Raw genomic sequence first — 14923 nt, 5'->3', positions numbered from 1 at the left:
ATTGACTCCCAAAATTACAAGGGTGCTCAAAAGTGCCCCAGAACTGTTCGCTGTCCTATATTCTTCCAAATATCTTCTTTTGTCTTCAACAAAACAACGATAATGCTTTTGGTGTGCACCCGGGATTAAAGTCAGATTTCGGTGCATCTGGCTGACTTCCGAACCCAGTTGTGCATCCGCAAACCCATGTTTTGACAAAAAAATACACTTGTAATGCAAGGTTTATGTATTTTTTTATTGTTTATGACATTCTTACATCCCAAACACAGCTACAACTAATAGAATTGGGTGTTAGATTTAAAGTGTGCAAATAGTCAAACATTGACAATAGTCGATTGTATTGGGGCACAGGGGGACCCCCAAATTAAATTCTGCTTAGGGCCCTGTAAAGGCTTGGGCTGGCCCTGGTACAGGAGTCCGCTTAAAAAGGGAGGTCTGTGTGTGTGTGTTTCACTCACTTTAACCGACAAACGTGACTGGCGCGCTCCAAGCAGAGAGCTATTCATTTCTGTTCACCTTCAGCGTTCTTAAGAGCATTTGCAGTACATTGACCGACGAAAGTTCCGCTGTGTACTGAAGCTTTGGAAACTAACGGTTCAAAAACATGCATAAAAGTGACGGGAGCAATGTTATGCATTTTGCCGCCGTCGTCGTTACAAGCGACAGGGTAAACAGCTCCAGGCTGATGACCTAAAAGACCCGTGGTTCGGACCCAAAAATAATAATATGAACCCAGTCCAGTGGGGGCATTGGGAGGGGGAGCAATCGGCCTAGGGTTCAGAACAGGCAATCAAACTTAATGTGAATTTCATTTTTGGATGAAGTATCCTTTTAATCAAATACATTTTATAAACTTGTTATTTGACAAATCAACCTGTGCAGTGTGTGTGTGTGTGTGTTATAAGGTGGGGTTGACTGTTTTCAGCTCTGGTTTGTCTAGCCATGCCTGGCTAACACCTGGCTGAGCTCCGGAATCTGGCGAGCGGGACTCAGTCGTTGCATTCCTGCTCAGGAGCTTTTTGTAACCTCCGGGATTGTCTGACTCAGTGTAGGTCGTTCCATACAAACGGAGTGTGACTAAACCAATGTGTGTGAGAGTATTACAACCTTGTATCTCTTCACAAAACCACTGACTTTAAACTGCCCACAAGCAACAATTTTCAGTAACATCTTCCTTTCCATACATTGTCTTGTGCAGTTTGTTATTTGTTTGTCCTAATTTTTTTTTGCCTGAGATTACAAAGGTTACTGCAATAAAGAACAATATATCAAACTTAATAGCATCCCAATACAAATGCTTTTCTCAGGTCTATATTAACGTTTTACTTTCTACTTTACAAGAAAGACCATCACTGCCTTCACAGACGGCCTTGTGGTTTATTTAACCAATTACCTACCTGCAGAGTCCAAAAACAGAAGAAACAAATGATATAAACTCACCCATTGTTTCAATCATCTTTTCTGTCCACTGAATTTCTGTCCTCTCTCTGTTGCTTTATAACCTGGGCCTCGCACCTGAAATCAACACACGTGCATCTTGAGCTTTTACAGTAGATGATTGGTACATCTCATCACTATGAACTTTTTGTGGAGAAGTACGACGAGTTTCGTTTTACAGATTACTCTTTATTGTGTGAAGGTTTATCAAAACTGGTTGATAGACCAATCGAAAGCAAAGATGTGTCTTCATACAGTGCTGATCAGTGTTGGTTTGCACTCAAATAACTAGTGTCGAATCTTACAGACGCTAGCTTCGGATAAGGTGACGGCAGGGTCGGATGAAGGCAGAAACATTGTCTGACCATCCCAGTGGTTCCTATGGTGATGGGGCACGGCAAAGGCCTACGTTTTAAGATACACTTGTTAGCCTGAGGTCCATAAATACTGCCATTCAACAGTCTCACAGGGATTCGTGACATTGTCACGAACCGCGATCTATTTCTTTGTGTTTACTGACACAAATTTCCCCGTTTTTTCGTGTCACCCAGTAGGCTTTTTGCGATAGTCTGTGTCACCGGTGATACACAGTGTCCACCCGCCTGCCGATTACATCACTTGTCCACCGCGGCACCGACCCCACCATCATTTTTTATTATTTTAGTCATAAATCCCTTAGTTTAGTTTAAGACCAAACTACAGTTGCGCGGCTACTGCATTCAGCGTAAGGGGAATGTGTCGCGGCAAAGATCAGCAGCAGGAGTCAGATTCTATTCATCATCTGAGGAGAGTGAAGTGCTGACTGATAAGATGATGGAGGAGGCTTTTCAGGCAAAGAACATGTAAGAGTTAGAAGAATATGTAGCACTGTTGTCAAGAGCAGGTTAAGGTTTAAATTTATTTTTCTTATATTGTTCAAAAAGGCAGTGCTTTGCTATTATTTAACATAAACGTTTTTTGTTTCGTATTCCTTTCTTATTTATTTTACATAAACGTTTTTCATTTCGTATTCCCTTCTTATTTATTTATTTGTTGCACAATGTGTGCCGTGATTATTTGTTTTGTTAATAAATGCTTTTATTTTCGTTTATTATCTATTTTTTCAAATAAGCAAATTTCATTGTACATTTTCATAGTTTTGTGTTTTTATTAAGAAAGATATTGAGCCCACCATTGCCGTTCCTGAAAATTGCCGAACTTTAAAACTGAAAGTAAAATGCATCAAGCGCCGGGACGCATCTTCGACCACCCCACAGCAAACCCAGCCACCAACCCCAACACCCTTCCCCTTATTTTTTATAAAAACAGTATTGCTTCAGAAAGCTACATTTGATCAACATGATGGTTTTGGAACTTTTTGTTGAAACAGTTGATTCATTAGAGTATGAAAGCATACCTGTGCACTGGACTCAATGGCCTCTATACATTAGACCTGCTGTTGGCTTTGTAATGCTCTTATGTCAGGCTTAACAATCTTCCTGTGGCCACCCCCACACTGTTTTAATAAACACAAACTGGGATACTACACCCGTGATCCAGCTCTCGTCTCATACATTAACATTAGAGTAAACGTGAACCATGATTAATACAAATACACGTATTCTTTGTTACTTTTTGTTGGTTCGTTGTGCATCTTTACTTTTTTAATGTAGTAAGAACGGCACTTGTTTTAGAAAGAGTATCATTTGCGTATATTTTCACGAAACTGATCAAACAGTAACACAAAAAAATCATCATAATAACGATAACTGTGTTCTTTACCGTGCATGTAGAATAATTTAAATGTTGAATTTTTTTGGTATTGTATTGCATATTCGGCTAAAAGTGCACGATATGTTGTAATCTAAACAGCGAAATAAAAATTTTCATGTCATATAAACATGAAAAAATAATGAAAAGAAGCGTCCATAACTGATGAACATATTTAAAGGACTGTCTACGATCTTTACATTAAACATCACGTTTTGAGTCCGTTACTATATGTCTCTCTGTGCAACGGAATAAAGTAGCCTAATACAAAATGACCGTGTAAAGTAACACGGGTGTAGCTGACAAGATATCTCCTTAGTAGATGAATCGTTCTCCCAAAGCAGCTGCAGGAAACGTGGATCTGACAAGCTGGCAAAGAGCAGAACTCTCCGCTTGTCACTTTCAGCTGATAAACTCACCGCGACTGAAATAACCGAGGAATGATACTGCGACTGATAAGGGATAAAGACTAACATATCTCTGAACTCTTCGCCCACAGCCTAGGAATGAGGTTCTTGACATAAACTTCTTTAAGAAGCACTTTTTACACTCTTGTTGAACAAAAGCCGTTTTCTGAGCATTTTTAAAAGAAACATAACTTCTGCCATGTGTTTTTATCACATTCGTGGTATACATGTTGTGGAAAATGACATTCGGTTTACAGTTAGCTTGTCAGGTACCCTAAACGTAGTAAAGTTAGGAAGTTTGTAGTTCGTGTCTCACTTCCAGCTCTCATCTGTGACACCGCTGTCTCCCTGGTAACAAAGTACACTAACTTTGAGAACCCTTCATTTAATGCAATGACACACAACCGAGGGACGTCATCTCTGCTACGTATTTATACAAATGCATTTTAGAAGGCCTGCGTGTTTTAACTTAGTCTCTTTGTTTTATCGTCTATAGTGTAATAAACACTCTTATGTATAAATGTTCCATCCCATGCACTTTAAAGAGTCTCGGTGATGTTATGGACACCCCTCTAGTCTTATGTTTATATGAATATTACGCTCGACTCACATGATCAGATACATTACTTAACTCGTGTCCCGTTACTCGCAGATCCGTTTATTGGCTCTGTTATTCACAGGCCTTCTGCTGCTACCGCCGCCGGGAACACAATCCGCTTTTCCCGTCCAGACCGAGGATCAACAGGCTGCAGCCACGAAGACCGACGGGAAGAGTTTACAAACGCAGTTCAGAGGCAGAAAAGTCGATTTAAGCAACGACACGCACAAAGCGACAGCGATGCGCGCCGCCGCTCGCGTCGATCCAATAATGCCTGAATCCGTCAAACGCGCGCTCGTTACAATGTATCAGATGAGGAGAGCATCAAAGAGAGCCGACGGAACGAAAGAGTTCGACGGAGGATAACTTACGGGAGTCGCGGATCTCGCTGCGGGACTGTCCGGTGCTGTTGGGTTAAAGATGGGCGCTGTGTTTGAAACCGGAGCCGCCCCATCACACACACGCAAACGCACACGCGCACTCTCGTACGCGCGCGCGCCGCTCTGTGGCTGCCATGACAACTGACCCACAGAACACTCCGAGCGTCTGACAAAACTTTAAGGAGTTCCCCTGACGTCAGCTTTGCCTTCTTTTTAGAAGGTTTTATCATAACATGACGTTTTATTTTTGTTGCTGACGTAGTGGAACTGAAATGTGAATGTTACGCGCAAAATATATTATTTGTTTAATAAATGTATTTACGAACAACCCATAATATCAGCGGTCTCGAAGCTAGAAAAGTTATTTTAAGAGTATTATGTCGCAAAAGATAGTCTCGTATTCCTTCCTTGGCATTACCAAAAAACGTAAGACATTATGTTTTAATGTTACCACATTTTAGGTGGAAATTAAAGATTATATTTTTTCTGTATTATTTTCATACAAATACTTGATACAAAGAACGGTCCCATAATTACTTGTATCTCTTTACATTGTTCGTTATTTTTTTCTCATGCATTGGACCAGTTTTGTACATCAGAGAAGATCTGCTTTATTTATTTCATAAATCATAATCATAATTATTTTGGCCAATATTGAGATTATTCAGCAAACAACTTGCCCTTTAACTTGAATTCAATTGAAAAAAAAGTCAGAAAAGCTGCTTTCTCGCTTTTGATCATTCAAGGAACCATTTTCCACTACAAATGGTTCTTCAGATGTTAAAGGTCCTTCGTGGAATCATCAAGCCAAAAAGTTTATTCTATTGTGAAGGGCCTTTTTTAATATGATGGGTAAATTATAATGCATTAAATATAACTATTTAAAGAGTATTGTATAAATATCAGTCGATGAAAAATACATTCAAAAGCAGTTAAGTATATCCACTGTAAAGTTGTTTACATGATTACAACTATTTGGCAACCGCACCTGTCCGTTTGGAACGTAAAAGCACAGATTTTTGCTTAACATGGTCATTTATGTTCTGATCGTTCTTCAAAGGACCCGTGTGTAATTTTTTGGAGGATCTACTGACAGAAATGCAATATAATATACAGAACAATGTGTTCAGAGGCGTTATTTTTTTCTTCAGGGTCAGTTTGTTATTATGAGACTGTGATATGACTCTTAACTGTATTTCAGGGAAGCTGTGTAAACTTGCTGTACTTCTATGTTCCAAGCGACATAAATCAGGCTCTGAAGGGCAAGACTGACATCTTGAAAGCTCGTTACCACCCCAAGATCTGGACATTCGGCAATTCGAAGGGTTTCAAAGTGTGCGATGAGGGACACTTTTGGAACACTTCAGATCTTTCAAGCAAATCAAGAAATCCAATCAATGCATCACATATATTAATAATCATGAATCATTTTCATACGATACTTAGGCAGATAGACTAATGGGACGGGGTGGACTATCGTGGGAATCCATTTCAGGCAATAACTCACAGACTATGAGACGGGTGACACGTGGCCATTTTGCTGAGTTTAACGTGTGCTGCTCACACTGTACATATAGCAAACTGTTAGCAAACCTTGACTTGTGATCGATAGCAATTTGTTTTCCTTTCGTTTAGCTCTTCTCAAAATTCAAGGGAGACTCATCAAGAAACCCACTTTACAGACAGTAAATGGCGATAAGGGGATATTCACATTTGGTTATTTTATGTGTTTTTACTAATTGGATATCCCATATCCTATCATGAAAAGATCAAGTGTACCGTAAAAACCTACCAAGACTCATTTGAGATTCTGCCTGGTGTTCATCTGCCTGATCTCACCACATAAGCCACATAAATTTAACTCTTTCCCAATGGAGTCAGAAATCATAGACACAACAACAAACTTCAACATTTATTGCCGTACGTTATAAGAGGCCATCCAGGACATGGATGAACACAACACCGGCACATTCACTCCCAGCATGCATGAGAAAGAAAGAGATTTTCTGTCATGATGCAATGCGAAACATTCAGCCTTATTACTAAAACTGTATTTTTAGCTTGTATTCCAGTAGAAACATCTACATCAGTTCTCAACCAATTGAGTATTTTTTTACTAAAAAAATGCAATGGAAACCAGCAATTTCAGGCGATATTGATCTTCTGGCAAGTCTTTTTGGTATTCTGCGCATGTGTGTTATAGGCCGTAAGTGCGTCGCCACATGCCTGGTCTGCCATAAAAAAGCCATGACATTTGAAGTTCATGAGTAATGAAAACATATTGCTGCAAGTTAAATATTTAGCTTATATTTTTACTTTCGATAGAAAGTTTTTACTTTAATATCACTACGTGTACTGCCGGAAATTGACCATGGTTTATTAAAGCATGTTTTTCCTGGTTTGATCACCATTAGTACCATAGTTTCATTTTAAACCTTATGGTTGATCTATGGTTACTGTAGTGGGAACATGGTAAATGTGTTGATACGGTGAGGTTTGTTTTTCAAAACCATAGTGAAACTATCGTTTCTGTGTTAAAACCGTTATTCATTTTTATAGGGGCTGTTATTGACCTGTACGCATTTATTTAACTTACATCTCTTATCTGTTGTTTTCAGGCCTGCCGAAGTTCAGGGGAATGGTGGAACAGTATTATTTTGACTGGAGGATGTTACAGGATGTGAAAAGGAGACAAGTGGCATATGAATATGCAGATACAATACTTCGTTTAAATGCCATTAGGGACCATACCAGCTACAATATGTTCAAAGATTTGTTGACTTCATCAATTATTTACCAACGACTGACCAGGCTGAATTTATGCTTTGTTGTATAATCTCTCTTACCCACTTTTGCCTTTGGTACTTTATGATGTTGTTTTGTTACTTAGCCGTCTTGGGGCCTGTTTCAATAAGGAGGTTCAACCAACACCAAGTAAAATCTGAACTCTGAGTTGATTTACACAGAAATGCAAAATTTTGGTTTCAGAACAGCGTTTTGAGATTTTTGAGATCGAAGTATTTTCCTTTGTTGCTTTTATGTGGGTATTTATTCATTTCTTTATTCGTGCACTTTATTTATACACTTTATTAACTTGTTACATACTTGATGTCTGATTGTGAGTGATACGTCTGACCTATCACTATCCATTTTTTGATATTGTCGTTGTTTTACTAAAATAAGGCTAATATATAGGCTTATAGGCTATGACATTCCTTTTAAAAATAAAATATTAGAATAAATCATTATTTTCAATACAAAGTTTAACAACTTTGCATGAGTAAAAGTACACCAAAAGTCCCCCAAAATTCTAAATATGATTAATTGTCATTGACCTTCTCTTATTCGTTTTCAACAGCTGAGAGTTTTCAGTCTTCAGTCAGAAGAGCGGCTCTCGTGTATGCAGAAACCAAGCACCTTCACCGTCTGAGTGAGTTGAGCAATTCTCTTGATTTATACACAGCATGAACGTGTGTAGAAACGATACTTAAAATAGCTGTCATCATTCTACCATTGAGATGAGGTCATCTCAAGCATCTGAGGCAGGGAAGAAGTCCAACAACATGGGTTAATTATTACATTCTTTTCCACTGCTTTCAATGCTCTTATATTTTTTACATTTTTATAGATTCATCAATCATTTGATGAACAGTTTCCTTTATCTAATCTGATTTGTTCTCAACAGGTTTTCCATAGAGGAGAGGATGAGTGGAGCAACACCAAGGCTCCCACAACACCTGCACCATCTTCTCTACCTTGAACAAATTCTCTCAGTTTATAAATGTGCAACTGTTTGCCGAAACAGTATTCAAAGTACATTTCATTGTATTATAAGGTGTAGATCACAGGATCAATGCTCTTTATTTTTCAAAACCCAAATTGGAGATGAACATGTGTGTCATTTAGCTCATCGGATTTGTTCTTAACAGCCGTTGCACAAAAGCGGGAGATGGGTGGACCAGAAATAGCCACCAAGCCACCCATCACACCTACACCAGCTCCTGAACCTGAGTGAGTAGAACAAACTCTATCAAATTATTAATGTTTGAATGTTTTCTGAATCTACCTAAAGGACGATTTCTTGTATTATTAGGCATACATCTCTCAGTTTATAAACGTGCAAATGTTCCTCATCCTCCACTGTAAATGGAGTGAGCCCACAAGGAGGAGAGAAGAACACTACGGCAAAGAGTTAAGCATCGTGGTTCTTTATTTTTCAAAACTCTTGATTTCAGTCATTGGATGTCTTATTCTTCTACTCTGATTTGTTCTCAACGGCTTTTCCACAGGGGCAGGGGGTGAAGAGTTCTTTTAGGACAGATTGCAGTCTTGAAGATGTGTATGGACTGCACCTGTCCCGAAAGCAGACATTGAGTTTAACACCAGACAGTCCGAAGCCTCTTCTTCATCACTGACTGTGAAGAAGGATACTTTGCCGGACATTCTGGGGAATAACAAGAGTGTGTAAAAACACTTTTGCTTCATTTTTTATGGCTTTGATGTATTCTTTACATCAGTGGATCTCAACCTTTTTATGGCCACGCCCCCCTGTAAACCCATTTAATAATTTACCCCCGCATACTGTAAATTGAGAATAGATAAGATAATATGTTGGATATAGTTTATGTATATATATATATATATATAGGAGATATATATATCTCCTTTTGATCCTTTATTTTTTTATCTACAATATTCCAAAATGTATTTAAAGTAAAACAATTTGAAGTGGGTTGAATATAAAGTTATGCAAAAAGATTCTCTAGTACATCATGGTCACAATTATTGGCACCCTTAGAAATTCTGAGGAAAATATTTCCAAAGTATATTCCCATTGATATTTACATTTTCTTAGCACACCAAGGTGCTGAAAAAAAGAACTTGTAGGATAAACTAATTAAAATTTTCGTAACAATTTGCACAAAAGTAAATTTGCTGCTATAATTCAAGTACAACTTACTTACCAGTATAAAGTCAATTCTACTTATTAAATTCATTTAGTTTTTGTTCAAATATCAAGTAAACTTTACTTAAAGTAAAGTAAAAAATCATGTGTCTAACTCAAACTTAACGGATCACTTTCTTTCATATTGAAATATAATGTTTTTTAGTAAAACAATGGTAACAACTTAAAAGACCCAAGCTTAAAAATAATGCCAAAGCTCTCCTAAATCTCAAAGATAAATCAACACAAAACAACACGAACAGGTCTTTCTTTTTACCGAAAAACACTTAGAAGGACAATTCATCTTGAAAATCAATCTCTTAATGCAGTTGTTTTAATTTTTTTTGTTAAAAACAGGAACGTAATTATATTAAGCATATTTTAATAATTTCTTTTCATAAAATCTAAGTGCACAAAATATTTTCTTTCTGTGTAGAAACATGATTGTCCAGTCATGACTTCTTGTTGCACAGGAGAATAAATATTAGTAACACAAAGCCTAATCCTTTATTACAATGGATAAAACCAAAGAATATAGTTCTCATGTGCAATATAGTTCTGTTGAGCTACACGAAATACAAAATAGCTTTATGGAAATAGTGAAAACCATAAAAATTCTAATTTCCAACATCAGGGCAATGATCAAGAAGTTTTAATGGACTGGAGATGTATAAAATCTTCTTGAAACAGGACGGGTGTCTATACTGTATCAATGCACATCGAGGAGAAGAATGCATGTGGCCAAAGACTCTTCAAAGAGCGCAGATGGAAATTTGCATTAATCAGTTGAATTTTGGGGTCAGAAAGCATTTAATAAAATAGAGGAAAACTGCACTTCCATCACCACAAGTTGTTTGGGACGCTGTTTAAGAAACAAATCTTCTGCTCCCATGCGAGAACAAACTCCACCATGTGAGTCGGCCAAACTGGAACGTCAAGCAGGACTGGGGTCTCTGGGGGTCTATGGTCATATGAAATGAAAAATTGTTTTTTGGCAGCAACAGTACAAGATAGGTTTGGTGCACACAGGGATAAAAAAGTGCCCCATGTCCACAGTTAAATATACCACCAGCTCTTTATTGTTGTGAACCTACTTTTATACCAGCGGTCATGGACATCTTGTTCAGATACATGGCATCATGTTTTATATCAAATAGCAACAGATAAAAAATCTAAACCTGACTTGCTCTGCTAGAAATATTCAAATTCAGCCAAACCGATAAACAGACCGGAAGTTGACTGCAGTCCAGTTCTCAAAGGTTGTTGTAGGTTGCTAGGAATGGAGCTAAGGCTACTCTATTTCTATATTTAGAAATATACTGTACTTACTTTACTTTAAACAAACAAATGACTCACTTACACATTTCTTTTACTTTTAAAGGGGAGTAGGAGGGTCATCGTAGTCAAAATCATGTGACATCAGTATCATGAATCCCATCACATCGTGTGCTGAGTGAATCGTTACATCCCTAGTTAATATTGTGAGAACATATGGGAGTCACAAAGACCCGAGTTCCAGAGTTAACGTACCATTACATTTACATTCAGGTGTCCCCACAGTCATTTAATGACAGGTTTGGATCAGATGACTAGACCTGAAGCGGTCACGAAATGTAATGAGCAAGATGATATAGGGACATTTAAAAACATAGACAGTATACAAGAAGTTGAAGAAGATGTGATTATAATTATAATTTTTTGTGTTTTTCCAGGAATGATGGGGAGGCCAAGAACGATGTCCAGTGTCGCTTTGTGGCTCTGGATTATCCAAAATAAGCTCTGTGGAAAGGATGCTTTGAGTTGACTCATCCTCCTCTCTGCTGTTGACTCGTCAGTTTATAACAATAACAGTCTTGTAGCCATCAGGTCAATGTTTTTATTTTGTCACATTTTAGTCACATGTGCTGATGTAGTATGCTTTCACCTCTTCCACATTTTCCCCCAGATGATAAGTCAGATTCATGGCCTCCTTTTTCCTTTGAAATCCACCATATCACCTGAGTTCACTGTGACCCCCAGTGAAGAGTCATGTGAGAAATGTATACGAGTAACTAAATTACAAGACAGAAAACAAGTGTTAAAGGTATTTAATCAGTTACTTTTGGTTTACAAGTCATGATACATATTTTAGTATATTTCTGATGAATGTTTTTAATAATTTATTAATAAATGTACTTAAATCATACGTGTTTTTTTCATTCTACTTTGCGACTATATTGAACGTTATTCATATATTTAACCTATTCCGTAGTGACGTTATAATAAATAATAAAATCAGTTATGTCCGTACAATAGGTGTCGACATTTTGGAGTAAATGTTTAACGTCTGTATACACGGAGGGAATATTATTAACCGTAAGAACGGTAATACTATCTGTGTAAGACTGTTACCTGTATAAAACCAGGACTGGCAGGCTAATCTCACCCAAAACTAACTTTATCGCGCTGAGACAGCAATCTTAAAACAACTTAAGTTAGTTTAACAGACTCTAGAAGATAAAGCTACCATCCAAGACTTTTACATTTTCAGTCTAGACTTGTTGCAGAAAGTCTGTACCAGTCTGCGGAATTATTCAGTCAGTGTGTTTATCTAAAACTTTCTAAAAGTCTGCAAGTATATGATGTCCGGTAAAAACATCTATTCAGATTTTAAAAGTCTTGCAAACGCAATGCAAACTATCTTTGGAATAGAAATATATAATTATGTTTACCTTATAAGCAAAACATATAAGGTTGTGCAAGTAAAAAAACAGGTCAAATATCAGACAGACTATAAATGCCTAGATGCAGTGTTGATTTAATAAAACTATAATTCTAGCTAATTCACAGCTACCATAAAATAAATAAGGGTTAACAAATGCCATTGTGAAATATGGCATTCACACACTATACCCGAGCACAATTTTTGCCCAGTGGGCTACCATAACTATCATGTATATATCGAGCGCGTATGTTTTCTATACTGGTAGGTTGTGCATTTCGTTGGCTTAACAACACTTTAATTTTAACCCTGTCATCCAGCCATGACGTCAGGCTACATTAAACGCATTTGGCATACACCTTTCTCCAAAGCAACCTACAGTGCATTTAAGGTATAGCCTAGGTAGTAGGCCTATATGCGTTGCCAAGAGCTGAATTTATGACCTTCAAGCTGCAAATGCAATGCTATTTTAATTGAGCTACAGGAACTGAGGATTTGATCTGAGGAGTTAGGATTGGGGATTGTTTGCCGTTTGGAACAACTCGTTTCAGAGTCAGCTGTCGAGTTCAGTGAACTAATGCTCTCTTCCCAACGTTGTGTTTCACTGCTAGGGGGAGCTCTGGACCTTTTATTGTGGTCGAGCTGCATCTTAACTCAGAACAGGGTTGCCAGATTTTCTCAGGAATCATCCACTCACTCTGACCAAATGCAATCTCAGAATCTCTTCTCCCAAGGACATTTGTCTTGAGGAACAAACGTGATGTTTGTCAAAATAACTCAACTTTCTTTAGGGGAGTCTATACATTCAAAGGAGTTCGACGCAACAGCGGTGTGATTCAACTGTGTATATAAATCGTGAATTTAGCTTCTGTATTTCTGTTTTCTTCTGTCTGGAGTAGCCTAAATGTGTCTCGCTGTGACTGCACTGTGATGGAGTTTTGGTCACTGTGCATTTATTCCATGGATTATTTTGTGTTCCTCTAGTCTAAAGCGAGACTGATTTTAACACAAAATGCCCTTTCAGATTTTGTGACCTAGTAGATTGTAAAGAAGACCCTGTCTGATCGTATTTGATTCTCGTGGGGTTTATACAACGTTTAATGGTTTGTTTATTAGCCTCGAAATTATGAAAGAAATTGTATAAAGAAATGAGTTATTTGTTACTATTTTGGAATTTGCATTCACGATCGTAATCGGTTTCCAACGCACGACTATCTGGCAACCCCCCGTAGCCCGCATTTCAGTCGGAGTGCGCGCTGAGATCGGACTGTCACCGTACGCACATCGGCGCACTTTACCGGAGCTGCACCTGGACTTCGCCAGCGCGTTGTTTCAGCAAATACAGCTGGAGAACTCTGGATGTACACGCGTGTATTTGTTGCTCTCTGACATTCGCTTTCTTTGGAAGACTGGCGAGATGGGGACACGGCGTGCCGAGGTGGCACTCAGACACATGATGGGGATCCAAACAAGGAGCCTTTTTATTCTCGCTCAGTAGCTGCTGTAAAATAATCGGATGTCAGGACATTGATGACCCTGATTGTGTCGGTTTGGACTCAACATCACAGAGCGCGTTAGAGAGAAAGCGTATCACTGTTTATACTTGCGCGCAAGGACGGTTTCATTGCGTTAAAGACCGATTGTGTCCGGAGACTCGTGTGCGGGCTGCGCGCACCGGCGCTCCGAAACCCCTTCATCACCAAGAGCTGCGCGAAGGCGCGGGTAAGTTCAACCTGCTATTTTTGCGCACAGGGACAGTAGAAATATCAGCAGTGTCTAGTGTTTTTCTTGAATAGATGCTTGGGTATATGTGCGCCCGTCTGTTTTTAACGGGTATAATTGGAGACGACCTTTGTAAGTGTTTTGTTTACCTGTCATGTTCCATTCCTTCACATTAGGACAGAGGTGATCGCCAGCCTTGAGTGACTCGCTTGTCAAACGGCTTTTGCCCAGAATATAGTTTTTTGTTTTTGTTTTGATGTGTTTTTGTTCTTGTAAGTTCCTTCACCGCAATGCTCCATTATGTATCCACCGCGTCCGTGCCCAAGGTAACGTTGCCGAATAACTGTTTTCACGTGCCACTGTTTAGTGGCAAAAAATCGAATTCACTCCCGTTTGAACTTGTTTCACTTTGAACGTCTGGCGAGAAACGGGGAGAATTGACGCAGTCTGCGGAGAAACTGCCGTGTGGTGATCTCGCACGAGACCGCGTGCTTTTATGCTCGGTGGGTTTATTGCGCAGTGCTTCGGCGTATTCGTTTTTGTAGTTGTTGTAAGGAATCGAGGCTGGCCTTTATCAGGAGCCTCCGAGGGGACATTAGGGGCCATCTGTTATAGTCTCACCCTTAACGCTTGCTTTCCTTCCAAAGATGCTTGAAATTCTAGGGAGCTTGAATGAACGAGTGCATCATGCGTGCGCCCTTGTAACCTGCTTTCAGGTGAACATTCCTGTTGTTCAGAGAACAGGAGTGATTGCACCTTGTGTCCTCTTTTAAAACTGGAACTCGCTTATTGAGGTTTTTGCTCATTTCTTTGGAGTGGCCTGTTTGGCACGGTTCTGGTTTGTACCAGAATTTTGGAGAGTTACAGAATGTAACCGTGCCAGTAACGGCCCTGATCTGTCATCTGCTGTTTATTGAACATGGTTGTGTGTGTCCACTTGCACTAACAGAGTCATCTCTCCGTCTGACATCCGGAACGCTGATG

At 38.9% G+C, this 14923-nt stretch overlaps 2 protein-coding genes across 11 annotated transcripts in view; one reads left to right on the top strand and one right to left on the bottom strand.

Annotated features, from left to right (window-relative positions):
- mpdz (multiple PDZ domain crumbs cell polarity complex component) overlaps window positions 1-4688 on the bottom strand; it is a 35955-nt gene extending 31267 nt beyond the window's left edge. For 3 of the 4 annotated variants that reach the window (XM_079455758.1, XM_079455760.1, XM_079455761.1), the window contains exons 1-2: window positions 4563-4682; window positions 1441-1515 (exon numbers count right to left, since the gene is read on the bottom strand). In XM_079455758.1, the coding sequence (XP_079311884.1) occupies window positions 1441-1456 (16 nt within the window). In that variant the 5' untranslated portion in view covers window positions 1457-1515; window positions 4563-4682. Of the gene's footprint in view, window positions 1-1440; window positions 1516-4562 lie in introns of all 4 variants that reach the window. The other variant, XM_079455759.1, reaches the window with a different exon arrangement.
- Window positions 4689-13459: 8771 nt separating this feature from the next.
- The window catches only part of LOC306894502 (adhesion G protein-coupled receptor L3), a 189593-nt gene continuing 188129 nt past the window's right edge, over window positions 13460-14923 (top strand). For all 7 annotated transcript variants that reach the window (XM_079457124.1, XM_079457123.1, XM_079457122.1 and 4 more), the window contains exon 1: window positions 13460-13939. The gene's annotated coding sequence lies outside the window, so the exon portion shown is untranslated. The remainder of the gene's footprint in view (window positions 13940-14923) is intronic.

This window comes from Barbatula barbatula (assembly GCF_947034865.1).
Source record: "Barbatula barbatula genome assembly, chromosome: 1".
Lineage (NCBI taxonomy): Eukaryota > Metazoa > Chordata > Actinopteri > Cypriniformes > Nemacheilidae > Barbatula > Barbatula barbatula.
The sequence above is the reverse complement of the archived record's forward strand: the minus strand, read 5'-3'. Positions and strand labels throughout refer to the sequence as shown.